The sequence below is a fragment of the Schistocerca cancellata genome, chromosome 3, assembly GCF_023864275.1.
Source record: "Schistocerca cancellata isolate TAMUIC-IGC-003103 chromosome 3, iqSchCanc2.1, whole genome shotgun sequence".
NCBI classification, from domain to species: Eukaryota; Metazoa; Arthropoda; class Insecta; order Orthoptera; family Acrididae; genus Schistocerca; species Schistocerca cancellata.
The window spans coordinates 765,780,954-765,797,527 of NC_064628.1; the positions used below are offsets into that span (position 1 = coordinate 765,780,954).

The window sequence follows — 16,574 nt, forward strand, 5'->3', positions numbered from 1 at the left end:
TTTCACTCACACTGGGACGTCCGCTTCTCTTTGCTGAGCACAAGCAACCCATCGTAACAAATTTGTTGTGCCAGTGGTAAATGGTCATCCTTGTTGGTGGCTTCTTACCGTACTTGGTTCTACACATCCGTTGAACAACTGTAGCACACTTGTTTTCATCAAACTCCAACACACAGAAAGCTCTCTCTGCACCTGAACTCGCAATGTTTGTGACTAGCGCTGACTATCGGCAAATTATCAAACTATGCTGCGGCAGAATACATGGAAAAAAAAAAGAAACACTTTCAGGGTTTCTCTTCAAAATGACATATGTATGATATGTGTACAATGTTTGGTTCTTGTGCAATAAATAATTGAAAGTGTTCCCAGACTTTATGCGCACCCTGTATATACCTACATTCAACAATTTCCAAACGTGTGGACCTTTTTTTGACCTGTCTCATCTGTAGCAGATTGCATAATTTCACAATCCACTGCTTCTATGTAAGTAGCAAGTCAGTTATTAGTATTACTCAATATGCACTAGATCAAGACATGTTGCCAAAATACTACAGCTGCAAAATAAGGCTTAGGTTCTCCAACTGACACCTTAGCGAGTCGGATTTATACAACTTACCCCATTTGTCATAAAATTGCATGCCTTACACACAGTATCATCTTAAGCCATTAATTAATATCATAGGTAGTTTGAATTAAGAATGTCTCATACTATCAATTTTATTAACATTTTTATTTTCCCAAATTTCACTACATCAGAAAATGTCTAGATAAACAGAAGCGCTTAAGTTATACCTTATCTAGTATTAAGAACTGCAACTCTGCTCACTATTCATATTTAAGATTGCTACTACAAATAACAAGACAGAAGGAGCATGCAAACTGCAAGGCATTAAAATGAATTACACATGTTAAACAAGAACAAAATACATACTTTTCAGTTGCATTTGTTGGGGCAGGTCCAGGATTTCTCACATCTGGTTCTTGTACAGACCTAAAAAATTTCATTTGACAGCATAAGACTTCCAAACATCTGACTTACTTCACAGTGATATAACATGATAGAACAGAAAAGTCTACTAAATATTTACACAATTTTGTATTATGGAAAGGCAGTAAGCACAAAGTTCATACGGCTATCATATAATGAGGCATTATTCCACCTCATAAGTAACACAATTAACAGGGCTCTTATTGGATCATTTAAATGCTGACAAATATCACATTGACCTAAGCATCAGACAAATTCTATAAGGACAGCATTCTGGTATCTGCTTGCTGATGACAGAGGATCCTAAAGGCACAAGAATTGGAAATTAACTAGGGATGTGTGAAAAAAGTTCTTTTAAAATATGCACTGTTTCTATGCACACTTTTGAGAAATGTGTAAAAGAAAGAAATCAACAATCTGCACTTCTAAGAAAGGTAATTCACAGCCAAATTATCATATGAATTCACAAGCACAATTTACACTTCTAAGAAAGGTAATTCACAGCCAAACTTTCATATGAATTCACGAATTCACAAGCAACAAACAGGATGTATAAAATTGACAAATTATTAGGAGTAACAAATGCTGTACAATATTTAAGGAAGGAAATTTCCAGTGTAACGTTCCATCACCACTTAGGTAACTGGAGATGGAGCACTAGTTCATTTGGAGAAGTATAGATGTAAACTTGATTAAGGACTCATTCAATCACTTAATATTATTTAGCAAAACTGCAAGATATCATGTGAGAAAACAGCAAGCTGAGTTTCGCGTGAGTGATTCTTTCAAACTCCAGGCTGATTTGTGGACAGAAGCTTTTCTGTCCAAGGAAACTGAATTCAAACTCAGAATAGGTAAAAAAAATTCTATACAAAACCAATGTTACAGACACTGGTCTATTCTTTTACCCTTAATCAGTCCCCACTTCACCACTTTCTGTGCAAGTATTGTGTAAATTAAAACTCTTCTTCTCTAATTATTTCCCACTCATATTAAAATCCAGTGAAATGATTAAATCTCCTAAAGTTTTTATTTGGATGAAGTCAGTAGTGAGATTACTTCACTCACACAGTACCTTACTTCTTAAATCCAAATAAAGTGTTTTTTTTAGTATAAAAATGTGAAAGATTTCTTTGTGACAATTGACATCAATTTTCATAAGTAGTTTTCCTAGCACTAGGGTTCCCAAGCAATTTATTCTGATTAACAGCTACCCTGAAAGTATGCCATTCTGAAAGGTTCAAGATCTTTTGTTTCACTTTCTTTCCTGTGTAGACTCACTAGTGCTGTGGGACATTCAGCATTGTCTATTAATTAATTTTCTATTGATGTTTGTAAATAATGGCAATACTTTCATCTGCCTCTACATTTCAGTATATTTAACCTCATAATTACAAATAAAAAAAGTTCTCTTTATTTCATCAAAATACTGTCATAAATGTGTAGCAGTTTTCCCGACTTCCATTTGCCAGTGGCTGTACAGTTAAAAACCACCTATTTTTGTAATCAATCATTAGAATGGACAAAATTTTCTTGCTGCCTGTATTGTATAAATTCTCTACAACACTCAGAGATTTTGACAATCTCAACCATTGACTCCATCAGGAAAGCAACTGATCTTCATACAGAATTAACAACACAAGTGTAACGAAAACATTTAATACAACAAACCCACAGACAAAGCCTTTGGCTTACATCATTAGAATGGTTTACCACTTCTCTTATGACATTAGCCCTTATACACTTGCATGTTTATTACTCTTCACCACTCTGTGTGCAATTCTTTCCCTTCTTGTACTTTAGTTGCCAAGTTCATTATTTCCACAAAAAAGCAGCACACAAAATGATTTGACTCCCATCCTTACACGGAAATATTTTAAAATAAATCTTGCCGCCTCAATGTCTTTATACCCACAGTATCCCTAAATTAGAACTTTTTCCTCATACTAACATTTTTTTGTAAAAGATTTGTTTTCCAGAATTTTTAAATTCCAACCGGGAATATAAGCATAAACATAATAGTTCCTGTAGCAGCATTAATGTGGCAGAATTTTTGTGAATAGTATATTTTCAATTGTAACCTTGCCAAGATGAAGATGTGCTCACACCATTTATTATGTCTAATCAGACTCTCAAAGTGTGTCATTAAGTTCAGTATGGAAATTGGCAACTGATTCCGCAAGAAATGATTGAGAATGTAATGAGGAGCTTCAGCAAAACATCATCAAAGGTAGAAGCTATCTGTGTGTTGTCATTTTTATGAAGCTATTTGTGTGTTGTTATTTTTAAGAAACAAACTTGTGTTTGGCTTTACAATAATGGCAATAAGTGTATAACAGTTATCTGTACATTATATTGCTGTAAATATATGCTAAACATCATAATAACCAAATGAAAATGTAGTACTTCTTGTGGGCCACTCTGTAGATTATATAAGTAGGGAAATATTGTATCATCATTCATTGATTACAAAATGAGGATTTCATTGTCTCATCATGTATACATATAAGACTTGTTTAATGTACATGATTATCTTTAAGAATACTGTTAAATAAAGTCGTATATTTATTTTGACTGCCATGTTTCTTAACACCTTGGTGATCAAGCCTGCATAGCTGCATAGCTCAGACTACAACTCTGTGTTCGAGAGACAATGCCCAAGTATAACTCGGGCTGTGATTTTCTCGATGCATGAGCTACTTATTGCTCAAAAACTGGACTCATTTCACATGAGAACAATGTTCACACACCCCTCACTACCCGTCCCTTGATATATGCTGCCTCCAGTCATCAATTTCTAGAATTACTTAAAAAAACATTAGTAAACATAACAGCTGTTGGTATGAATGGCTGAGCCAATACGTGATTGTGTTTGCATAATTTTATGCGAGTACTCATTAGGTTCCGCAGTTTCCTATAATTCTACTACAAATACGTCACACTGTTGAGTGAGCAAGAGATTTTAGAAGCTCAAGAAAAAGAAATTGCTCAATAATTCACCTCACACTTTTTTCTGGAAGGATAATTATACTTTCTGCTATTGTTATTCTAAAATTTGTAATCTATCAAAGAACTAAAGTGAACAAGAAAAATAAATCTTGATGCCCGATCTCTTTTAGTATGTATTGCTCTTGAAGATATATCAATTACATATGTGCCAGGAACACTTTAAATAATAGCATAAATGGCTTGTTTTCTAGGCCCAACATTCTTCTAAGTGGTCGGTCTTCAAAGTATCAAGATATAGTATATTACGTGGTAAATTTGTCTCAATAAAAGCCCATATCAGGGACAGTGCCTTGCCTTGTGTGATTTGCAGAGCAATGCTTGCTGTGCTCACAGTGAGGTACAATAGGAATGCAAGAGGGAGTGACTTGATTATAACCATTAAATGTGTAATGCATTCCCAAACCAGTAATTGTAATCTAAAAAGTTTGCAAGGTACTAACAGCAGTAAGAAGTTTTGTGGCACCTGTTGTTGTTATAATTGTTGTCTTCAGTCCAAAGACTCGTTTGATGCAACTCTCCCTGCTACTCTATCTTGTGCAACCCTCTTCATCTTTGAATAACTTCAGCAATTCAATCCTCCTGAATCTGCTTACTGTTTTCACCTCTTTAGCTCAACTACAATTTTTATGCCCTACGCATCCTTCCAATATGAAATCAGTGATCCCTTGACGTCTCAAAATGTGTCCTATAAACAGATATCCTTTTGTAGTCAGGATATGCCACACATTTCTTTTCTCCCCCATTCTATTCAGTACTATCTCATTAGTTATTTGATCCACTCATCTAATCTTCAGCATTCTCCGGTCACACCACATTTCTAGAGCTTCTATTCTCTTCTTGTCTAAACTGTTTATTATCCATGTTTTGCTTCCATATAGGGCTACACTCATGCAAATTCTTTCAGAAAAGACTCCCTAACACACACATCTATATTCAATTGGAACAAATTTCTTTTCTTCAGAAAGACTTTTCTTAGCACTGCCAGTCTACATTTTATATCCTCTCTAATTCGGCCATCATCAGTTATTTTGTGCCCAAATAGGAAACCCATGAACTACTTTAAGTGTCTCATTTTCTAATCTAATTTCCTCAGCATCACATGATTTAATTTGACTACCTTCCATTATCCTTGTTCTGCTTTTGTTGATGTTCATGTTATATCCTCCTTTCAAGACGCTGTCCATTCCCTTCAACTGCTCTTCCGAGTCCTGTACTGTTGTTTATGACAGAACTGCAATGTCATTGTCAAGCCTCCAAGTTTTCATTTCTTCGCCCTGAACTTTAATTCCTACTCGAAGTTTGTCTTTTGTTTCATTTATTGCTAGCTCAAAGTACAGATTGCATAACACTGGTGATAGACTGCAACCCTGTCTCACTTCCTCCTCAACCACTGCTTTTCTTTCATGCCCCTCAACTCTTATAATTGTCATCTGCTTCCTGTACAAGTTGCAAGTGGCCTTTCACTCCCCGTATTTTACCCCTGCTACCTTCAGAATTTCAAAGAGAGTATTCCAGTCAACACTGTCAAAATTTTTCTCCAAGTCCACAAATATTTTGCCTTTTTTAACCTATCTTCTAAGATCAGTCATACAGTCAGATGTGCCTCATGTGTTCCTATATTTTTCCGGAATTAAAATTGATCTCCCCAAGGTCGGCTTCTACCAGTCTTTACATCCTTCTGTAAAGAATGTGTGTTAGTATCTTGCAACCATGTCTTATTAAACTGATAGTTCGGTAAAATTCCACCTGTCAGCAGCTGCTTTCTTTGGAATTTGAATTATTACATTCTTATTTAAATGTGAGTGTATTTGGCCCATCTCATACATCTTGCACCCTACATGAAAGAGTGTTGTGATGGCTGGCTCTTCCAAGGCTGTCGGCAGCTCTGACAGAATGTTGTGTACTACTTGTGTTGACTTAAACCTCTCAGTGCCCTGTCAAATTCTTCACACAGTATCATATCTCCGATCTCATCTACATCTATGTCCTCTTCCATTTCTACAATAATGCCTGTTCCTATCAATCTCATTTTTTAGAGATTTGTATTCCCTTTCTCCTGCTTTGTTTGTTGCATTTTTATGTTTTCTCCTTTCATAAATTAAATTCAATATCTCCTTTGGTCTCCAAGGATTTCTAGCAAGTCTTGTCTTCTTACCTCTTTGATCCTCTGCTTCTTTCACTATTTCATATCTCACAGCTATCTACTCGTCTTCTTCTGTATTCCTTTTTCCTGTTCTAGTCAATCTTTGTCAAATGCTGGAAATGTCTTACAATTTAAAATCTGGTTCCGAAATCTCTGTCTTACTACTATATAAGCATCTGAAAATGGCTGGTGTCTCCAGGTCTCTTCCAAGTACACAATCTCTTTCATGATTCTTAAACCAAGTCGTAGTGATGATTAAATTAAACTCTGTGCCAAATTCTACCAGGCAGCTTCCTCTTTCATTCCTTTCCCACAGTCCATATTCACCTACTATTTTTCCTTCTCTCCCTTTTCCTACTATCGAATTCCAGTCACCAACCACAATTAAATTTTTGTCTCCCTTAAATATCTGAATAATTTCTTTTATCTCATCACACATTTCTTCAATCTCTTAATGATCAGTGGAGCTAGTTGACATACAAACTTTTACTACTGTGTTAGGTATGGGCTTCATGTCCATCTTGGCTACAATAATGCATTCACTATGCTGTAAATAGTGGCTTACCTACATTCTTATTTTCTTATTCATTATTAAACCCATTCGTCCATTATCCCTACTTAATTTTGTATTTATACCCCTGTACTCAACTGACCAGACGTACTGTTCCTCGTGCCACTGAACTTCACTAATTCCCATTATATCTAACTTCAACAAATCCATTTCTCTCTTTAAATTTTCTAACATACCTGCCCAATTCTGCCCAATCATGGGATCTAGAATTCCATGCTTTGGTCCATAGAATGCCAGTTTTGTTTCTCCTGATTACATCATCTTCCTGAGCAGCCCCCACCCGGAGATCTGAATGGGGACTATTTTACCTCTGGAATATTTTACCCAAGAGGATGCAGTCATCATTTAACTTTAGAAATGCACACCCACTGGAAAAATTATGGCTACAGTTTCCCCTTTCTATCAGCCATTTGCAGTACCAGCACAGCAAGGCTGTTTTGGCTGATGTTACAAGGCCAGATCAGTCTGCCACCCAGATTCTTGCCCCTGCAACTGCTGGAAAGGCTGCTGTCCCTCTTCAGGAACCATACATGTGTCTCGCCTCTCGAAAGATACCCCTTCATTGTGGCGGCACCTGTATGGCTATCTGTATCGCTGAGGCATGTAAGCCACCCCAACCAACGGAAAGGTCCACTGTTCATGGGGGTTATATAAAGATTAAAGTACTATTTGAAACACCCAGTGACTTTAGTCAAGCTTTCTCTCATGACATTAGCAACTGTAGAAAAGCTTTGATGATGATTATTATTATTATTATTATTATTATTATTATTATTATTATTATTATTATTCACGGGTGAGGGCACTAAACAGCAAGGTCATCTGCACCCTTGCGTGAATGATATACAGGTGAGTATGGTGAAAACCTATTAAAAAATAATAAAATTGGAAAACCATATTGCATTTACACACACACACACACACACACACACACACACACACACACACACAACACACACACGAGTTTAAAAGACAACTCCAATTTGGTGAGCGTCAGAAAGGCCCTCAGTAAAAGTCACACGAAACACAGCAAAATAGTAAGACAAAATGAAGGATGACTACTTCGAAATAATGGGTGATCGTGCCACTTTCACAACCAATTGGGAAAATTCTGGATAACACACAAAATCTTAAAACATGAACCACACTTGATTCATTATCAGTTAAAATAGATGGCAGATCCTGTGGGAGACCCAGGTCTGTATGACATTGCGTAGCCGTCCAAGAACACCCACTGATAGAGCTGCAACAAAAATTATGCCTCCAGGTAGTATTGTGTACCCCTTTTCCAAATTGAAGACGCCACCAATAAGGTGTTGCTCACGCAGAAAAGTATGTCAAATTGTTGCTTCAAGTAGGGTCAGATTACTGACAGTGGAGTGATACCTCCTGAAACTGGGATGCGAGCGACTTAGCAGGGATCTGGTTTGGAGGACCCACACTAGGTGCCAGTTGACAATACACTGATGCAACAAAGGAACTGGTACAGGCATGTCAGGAATGCCTATGTAAGACAACATTTGGCGCAGTTGTTAGATTGGTTACTGGTGCTACAATGGCAGGTTATCCAGATTTAAGTGATTTTGAATGTGGTGTTGTAGTCTGCACAGGAGTGATGAGACACAGCATCTCCGAGATAGCAATGAAGTGGGAATTTTTCCTTATGACCATTTCATGAGTGTACTGTGAATATGAGGAATCTGGCAAAACATCAGATCTCCGACATCGTTGTGGCTGGAAAAAGATTCTGCAAGAATGGGACCAATGGTGACTGAAGAAAATCGTTCAGCGTGACAGAAGTGCCACCCTTCCCCAATTTGCTGCAGATTTCAATGCTGGGTCATCAACAAGTGTCAGTATGCGAACCATTTAATGAAACATCATTGATAGGGGCTTCCACAGCCGAAGGCTCACTCATGTACTCTTGATGACTGAATGACACAAAGCTTTAAGCCTCACAAGGGCCAGTCAACACCGACATTGGACTGTTGATGACTGGAAACACGTGCCTGGTCGGACGAGTCTTGTTTCAAATTGTATGGAGTGGATGAATGTGTCGGGTATGGAGACAACCTCATGAATCCATGGACCCTGCATGTCAGCAGGGGTTGTTCAAACTGGTGGAGGCTCTGTAATGGTATGGGGCATGTGCAGTTAGAGTGATATGGGACCCCTGATACACCTAGACATATCTCCGACAGGTACATGTATGTAAACATCCTGTCTGATCATCTACATCGATTCATGTCCATTGTGCATTCCAACGGACTTCAGCAATTCCAGCAGGACAATGTGACACCCCACACATTCAGAATTGCTACAGAGTGGCTCCAGAAACACTCTTCTGAGTTTAAACATTTCCACTAGCCACCAAACTCCCCAGACATGAACATTATAGAGCACATCTCATATGCCTTGCAACGTGGTGTTCAGAAGAGATCTCCAAACTCTCATACTCTTACAGATTTATGGATAGTCCTGCAGGATTCATGGTATTATTTCCCTCCAGCGCTACTTCAGACATTAGTTGAGTCCATGCCACATCGTGTTGCGGCACTTCTGAGTGCCCATGAGGGCCCTACATGATGTAGGTGTACCACTTCCTTTGGCTCTTCAGTGTGTGCTCTAGTGTCTTTCCCATGCAGCTTGTGACACTAATGCTACGAAATCTACCAAGGTTAGTCTGATCCTTCTGCGATTTAAAAAAAAAAAAAAGCAACAGGATTTAAATAGGTTCTTTCCACGAGTTGGTGAAGTCTCCTGTTATCCAAATTTCATTAAAAAAACTGAAGAAGGACCACATTTGATGGTGGATCCAACTGTTTCACATGTTGTACGTTATCAGATTATGACTGGGCATAGTATCCCAAGCTATTGATAATACAGAATCCAACTCCCACAGAGGGAAAGGCTTGTTGTATTCCTCAATGTTGGCCATCATAACCAAACCTCTCCTGTGTCTCCCGATAATGACGGAAAGCTGGATCCGCAACAGGATCAGTTGTAATGGTCTTGTACAACTGAGCCATTGTCTGAGCAATGTGTCGCAGTGATGTTTGGAGATACCCCTACTCTCGTAAAGCTGCTATTGCTGGTCACAAGTTACATCATAAGATCCTCCCGATGGCTTCCAATACATTACTTTCAGATGTGGACCTGTTGATGTAGTTAAGGAACTCTTGCCAAGACCTCTTCTTATTCTTGTCTTTGCCCATATCATTCGAAAGGTTCCAATTCACATCTGTAAGGCATCAATTGAATCTTTGCATAGCTGCCCTCCGGTCCCCGACTGCAGAATGACATTCATCATTCCGCTAGCGGATAAGCTGCCTCCTAGGTGTTACCACTGACTTCGTGTTAGATGCATCAGTGGCGTGGTGGATCATGGCTGTAATGTGATCCACCCAGACCTGGATGCTGTCATACTCCCAGAAAAAATGCTAACTGACTGTAAAGCATTCAGTTAGCTTTCCTGAACAGCTATCAAGGTGGCTTCCTTTCAGGATCTGCCCCTTTGGGCAAATGGATCCAGACAACAGGGTAGTGGTTGCTACAATTAAAGTCATCATCCACTCCCCATTGAGAGGTGTGTGCAAGGGCAGTGAGCAGGAGAAGAGGTCTATTTCCGCAGATGAACCTACAGGTTCAGGTGGGGAGGGGGGGCACTAAATTGTGTAACTCGACCCACGTTTATCAATAGGTGTCTGTAGTTCGTATCAGATCTTCAAATATCTGACCCCTGGGCTAAGTGGCGTTAGAACCCCATAGCACACTGTGTGCATTAAATACCACAAATGCAAAAAGGGATGAGGTATTTCATCAAGAACATGTCAGAGGATGTCACTATCAAGGGGCTCATAGGGTGGTAGGTACACAGAGCACACCATGACAGAAATATGAGCCACTGTCTGAACAGAAAATGATTTTAGTGCTGTGGTTAAGGGCACATGTGAGGAGTGGAATGTGTCCTTGATGAACACTGCTACCCCACTTTTCACCCTGTTACCAGTAAGACTGTCTTCTCTGTACTGATGGTAACCTAAAAGTACAGGTGTGTGTATCTGTTTCAAATGAGTCTCTTGGAGACAGAGGCAAAAAGGTCTATCCTTTATGAAGAGTCTCAGTTCCTTCAGATGAATCCAACATCCATTCATATTCCAATAAAGTAAGGGAGACATTTCAGTGGTGTGGTTTTGATTTACTCCTATCCTGGCGAGGCACTTGTACAGTGAAGGAGAGTTCGGTGGCGAAGCATTGAAATCCACAATATCCTCCTGATCAGACAGACATGCCAGAATGACATTGTAAGGCGCCCAAAACAGCTTCTGATCTGAACGTTGCCACCCTTTGATTGGTTGGTTGTTTTGGGGAAGGAGACCAGACAGCGTGGTCATCGGTCTCATCGGATTAGGGAAGGAAGTCGGCCGTGCCCTTTCAGAGGAACCATCCCGGCATTTGCCTGGAGTGATTTTAGGGAAATCACGGAAAACCTAAATCAGGATGGCCGGACGCGGGATTGAACCGTCGTCCTCCCGAATGCGAGTCCAGTGTCTAACCACTGCGCCACCTCGCTCGGTCCACCCTTTGATGATGATTGGGAAAGGGGACATGGAGATGCACTCTGCTTTTGGGATGCCTTTCTGATACTCACTGCGAAAATGTTGCTGATCTCTTCTGTTGTTGCTGCCTTGATCACTATGTCTCTACTCAATTTGCTCTAGCATGTAAATGTGCAAGTACAGGTGCTGCTGGTGGTGGTGGATAAAGGCATGCTGGATGTCATCTGCATCGAAGTGTCTAGCTTGATAACAGGTTTCTGCACCATGGACGGATATGAAATGCAATACATAAGGTCTTTGTTGCCTTATATTCTATTTTGGCTTCTGCATACGGGATCTGCTCAGTCACTTTTGTCTCCTGAATTTTGCATTCTCAACAAAAACAGGGCAGTCTCAGTTCCAGACTTGGTGGCTCCCAGAGCAGTTAATGCCTACTGGTGGTGGTGGGCAGTCAGTCTCAGATTCATGGGCTGCCTTTCCACACTTCCACAGGTCACTTCACCTCCACACCTCAGCATTGTATGGCCAAATCACTGGCATGTATAGCCCCAGACAGGGTTAGGAATGTAAGGCCTAACCTTAAATCAAAGGAATCCTTACATAATGTGTTCAGGCAGTGCTGGAGAATTGAAGGTGGTACTCTTCTCAACTTCTCTATTATTCCTGTGTGTCCTTTACTCCACATCCACTATCCTCCATCTCCATGCTGCCCACTCTTTGAGTTTTGGGATAGGTGTGTCCATAAAATCATGGCACGTGACCACACCCTTGCTTAAGTTGAGGGAATTATGCAACTCAACAATAATGTCATTATCACCCGATTTTTCCAACTTCTGAGAAGTTCCACCTTCTTTGCCCTGTTAGTACCAAATTTTGACTGCACATGACTAATGCATTACCCAGTTCCTGTATGAATTTGGAAGAGTACTCAAAGAGGCATGTATCAATAAAACTTATGCTGTTTTTGCAACATTATTCAAATTTTGTACATGGTTATTTTGGCTAATAAAATGTTGGTTAAATTTTCCATCCTTACAGCTGACTGACACACACACACACACAAAGGAAAAAAGTATATTAGGTTGTTAGTTGGCAAAGTCAGTGAATATGATACCATGAGAAAAGTCAACAGTGAAACATTGTGTGTCACAAGGACTGGGGATCTTGGTTTAACCACCTGGATTGCAAGGACAGTACCAACCTCTCCCCCCTGCTCCCCCCCCCCCCCCCCCCCAGGAGGCTCACCTCTCTTTTATGAGTTGGGGTGTGGCACACAAGGGTCTCTGAGCTTTTGTGCCCATTTCTTCCATCCCAGGCAGTGTCACCCCTTTCCCGTTTCCCTCCCTGTCTGTCCTCACTCCTTCACCTCTGCTGCCTCCTTCCAATGTCTGTGTCCCTGCATATTCGGTATGTGACAGAGCACCTCTTCTATCTCTCCGACACCATTGTCATTTAACGCTATACAGCCAAGCACAGTAGCCAGTCTGTGTGATGGATTCATTATGTACTCGTTTGGTTGAACCCCCTGATGACAAAGTGTTGATGCCTCAGATACCTGAGCTGCTACCATCCATTGTATACCTAGGAGTTTTTTTTTTTTTTTTTTTTTTTTTTTTTTTTTTTGTTGTGGTTTTAGGGCGCAAAACTTCTACGGTCATTAGCGCCCAGCCCGTGACTTAAGACAGTAAAAAACCGAAATTTAAAACCAGCAGCAATGGGAACAAAGTCAGAAAATTGGAGAAACTAAAAATAGAAGACTGCTTAAAAATCCACTACAGAAAGGGGGTGATTGTCCCCAAAAAAAGCTTCAAATGACTGACGTCATTTCACTGTCACTAATAAACTGTAGAACGCGGTCGACGGAGCGCGTGTCATCTGCTAAAATCGACGATAGATCAGGCGATAGCTGTAGACGGGAGCGTAACGGATTAAAATAGGGGCATTCAATTAAAAGGTGTCTTACCGTCCACAGCTGAGAGCAGTGGGGACAGAGTGGGGGAGGATCGCCGCTTAGAAGATGTCGATGGCTAAAACGACAATGCCCTATCCGGAGTCTAGCTAAAATTACCTCCTCCCGACGACGCGTTCGGGAGGAAGAGGTCCAAGCGCAAGGAAGGGCTTTCACTTCCCGCAATTTATTACAGGGAAGTGCCGACCAATGGGCATGCCATAATTGAGCAACATGGCGACATAAATCGTTCCGAAGATCGGTGAAAGGAAGCGACTGAATAGCTGGCCGAGGAAGAGAGACTGCGGCCTTGGCCGCTATATCGGCCGCCTCATTCCCACAGATACCAGCGTGTCCCGGGAGCCAGAGGAACGCCACCGAGACGCCCCTCAGGTGAAGCAAGCGCAGACAGTCCTGAATCCGGTGGACCAGAGGGTGCACAGGGTAAAGAGCTTGGAGACTGAGGAGAGAGCTGAGAGAATCGGAGCAGATAACGTACTGTATCCGCTGATGGCGGCGGATGTAGTGGACAGCCTGGAGAACAGCGTAAAGCTCCGCAGTATAAACCGAACACTGGTCGGGAAGCCGAAAGCGATTTGGGGTGTCGCCAACAATATAGGCACTCCCTACACCTAACGATGTTTTCGAGCCGTCGGTGTAAATAAATGTGGCGTCCGTCATTTCTGCACATAGAGCAGCAAATGCCCGACGATAAACAAGTGTAGGGGTACCATCTTTGGGAAATTGACAAAGGTCACGGAGCAGGCAGATCCGGGGACGGAGCCAAGGCGGTGCTGTACCCCAAGTTGTCAGGAAGGTTTTAGGAAAGCGGAAGGAAAGAGAATGGAGCAGTTGACGGAAGCGGACTCCCGGGGGTAGTAGGGAGGAGGGGCGGCCTGCATACCCTACATCAAAGGAGGCGTCGAAAAAAAGGTCGTGGGCTGGATTAGCAGGCATGGAAGACAGACGGCTAGCATAACGACTCAGGAGGACTGCTCGCCGATTGGACAGCGGAGGTTCAGCAGTCTCAGCATAAAGGCTTTCCACAGGGCTAGTGTAAAAAGCTCCAGACACTAAACGTAATCCACGGTGGTGGATAGAGTCGAGACGCCGAAGAATAGACGGCCGAGCAGAGGAGTAGACTATGCTTCCATAATCCAATTTCGAGCGCACTAAGGCGCGATAGAGGCGGAGAAGGACCACTCGGTCCGCTCCCCAGGAGGTACCATTCAGGACACGGAGGGTGTTAAGTGATCGCAGACAGCGAGCCGAAAGATAGGAAACGTGGGAGGACCAGCATAGTTTTCTGTCAAACATAAGACCCAAGAATTTAGCGACGTCTGAAAACGGAAGGTTGACAGGACCTAGATGTAAGGAGGGCGGAAGAAACTCCGTACGTCGCCAAAAATTGACACAAACGGTCTTACTGGGTGAAAAACGGAAGCCAGTTTCGATGCTCCACGAGTGGAGGCGATCGAGACATCCTTGAAGACGTCGTTCAAGAAGGCTGGTCCGTTGAGAGCTGTAGTAGATCGCAAAATCGTCCACAAAGAGGGAGCCCGAGACATCAGGAGGGAGACAATCCATAATTGGATTTATGGCGATGGCAAACAGTACAACACTCAGCACGGATCCCTGGGGTACCCCGTTTTCTTGGGAGAAAGTACGGGAGAGAGTAGTGTTCACCCGCACCCGAAAAGTGCGCTCTGCCATAAATTCGCGAAGAAAAAGGGGCAGCCGGCCTCGAAAGCCCCAAGAGAACAGTGTGCGGAGGATGCCTGTCCTCCAACAGGTATCGTATGCTCTCTCCAGATCAAAAAATATTGCTACCGTTTGGCGTTGCCGGAGAAAATTGTTCATGATATAAGTGGAGAGAGCGACAAGATGGTCAACTGCAGAACGATGCTTCCGAAATCCGCATTGGGCTGGTGTTAAAAGGCTGCGGGATTCCAGCCACCAAGCTAAACGGTAATTCACCATACGCTCCAAAACCTTACAGACACTACTCGTGAGAGAAATGGGGCGATAGCTAGAGGGGAGATGTTTGTCCTTTCCAGGTTTCGGAACGGGAACGACAATAGCTTCCCGCCACCGTCTGGGAAAGGTGCTGCCGGTCCAAATTCGATTATAAAGGCGAAGGAGGTAACGCAGACTATGGGTGGATAAATGCAGCAACATTTGGACATGGATACCATCCGGTCCTGGGGCGGAGGAGCGAGAAGATGAGAGGGCATGTTGGAGTTCCCGCATGGAGAAAACAGTATTGTAGCTTTCGTGATTTTGGGAGGAGAAAGCAAGAGGTCGCACTTCCGCTGCACGTTTCTTCGGGAGAAACACTGGCGGGTAATTTGAAGAGCTCGAAATCTCAGCAAAGTGCTGACCCAACGAGTTAGAAATTGCGACGGGGTCCACTAAGGTATCATGCGCGACAGTGAGCCCAGAAACCGGGGAGAAACTAGGCGCGCCTGAGAACCGTCGAAGCCGACTCCAAACTTCCGAGGAGGGAGTGAAGGTGTTAAATGAGCTAATAAAGAATTTCCAGCTTGCCTTCTTGCTATCGCGGATGACGCGACGGCATCGCGCACGGAGCTGCTTATAGCGGATACAGTTGGCCAAAGTAGGATGGTGACAGAAAATGCGAAGAGCACGTCGCCGCTCACGTATTGCGTCACGGCATGCCTCGTTCCACCAAGGAACTGGGGGGCGCCGGGGCAATTCGGAGGTGCGTGGTATTGAACGTTCCGCAGCTGTAAGGATAACGTCGGTAATGTGTGTGACCTCATCGTCGACGCTGGGAAAGCGACGGTCATCGAATGTCGCGCGAGACGAAAAAAGTGTCCAATCGGCTTGGGCAAACTTCCAGCGTCGCGGGCGCATATATGGCAGTTGAGGCTGCAGTCTGAGGACACATGGAAAGTGGTCACTCGAGTGTGTATCATCAAGGGCGAACCATTCGAAGCGCCGAGCTAGCGGAACAGTACCGACCGCAAGGTCCAAATGAGATAAGGTTGTCGTGGAGGCAGACAAAAATGTGGGGACCCCAGTGTTGAGGCAAACTAGATCCGCTTGGTGGAAGACGTCTAGCAATACGGAGCCACGTGGACAAGGGTGTGGAGATCCCCAAAGCGGGTGGTGGGCATTGAAGTCCCCAACCAGCAAATAGGGGGGTGGAAGCTGACCAAGAAGATGAAGGAGATCAGCTCGTGCCATTGGTGTGGACGATGGAATGTATACAGTACAAAGAGAGAACGTGTATCCGGAAAGTGAAAGACGGACGGCGACAGCTTGGAAGGAAGTGTTTAAGGGGATTGGGTGATAATGGAGAGTATCACGGAGAAGAATCATGAGTCCTCCAT

The 16,574-nt window shown here is 42.5% G+C and overlaps 1 protein-coding gene across 1 annotated transcript in view; it reads right to left on the reverse strand.

Annotated features, from left to right (window-relative positions):
• The window catches only part of LOC126175797 (uncharacterized), a 93,098-nt gene that overhangs the window by 58,869 nt on the left and 17,655 nt on the right, over window positions 1-16,574 (reverse strand). Inside the window, exon 3 of the mRNA XM_049922778.1 lies at window positions 932-991. Coding sequence (XP_049778735.1) covers window positions 932-991 — 60 coding nt within the window. The remainder of the gene's footprint in view (window positions 1-931; window positions 992-16,574) is intronic.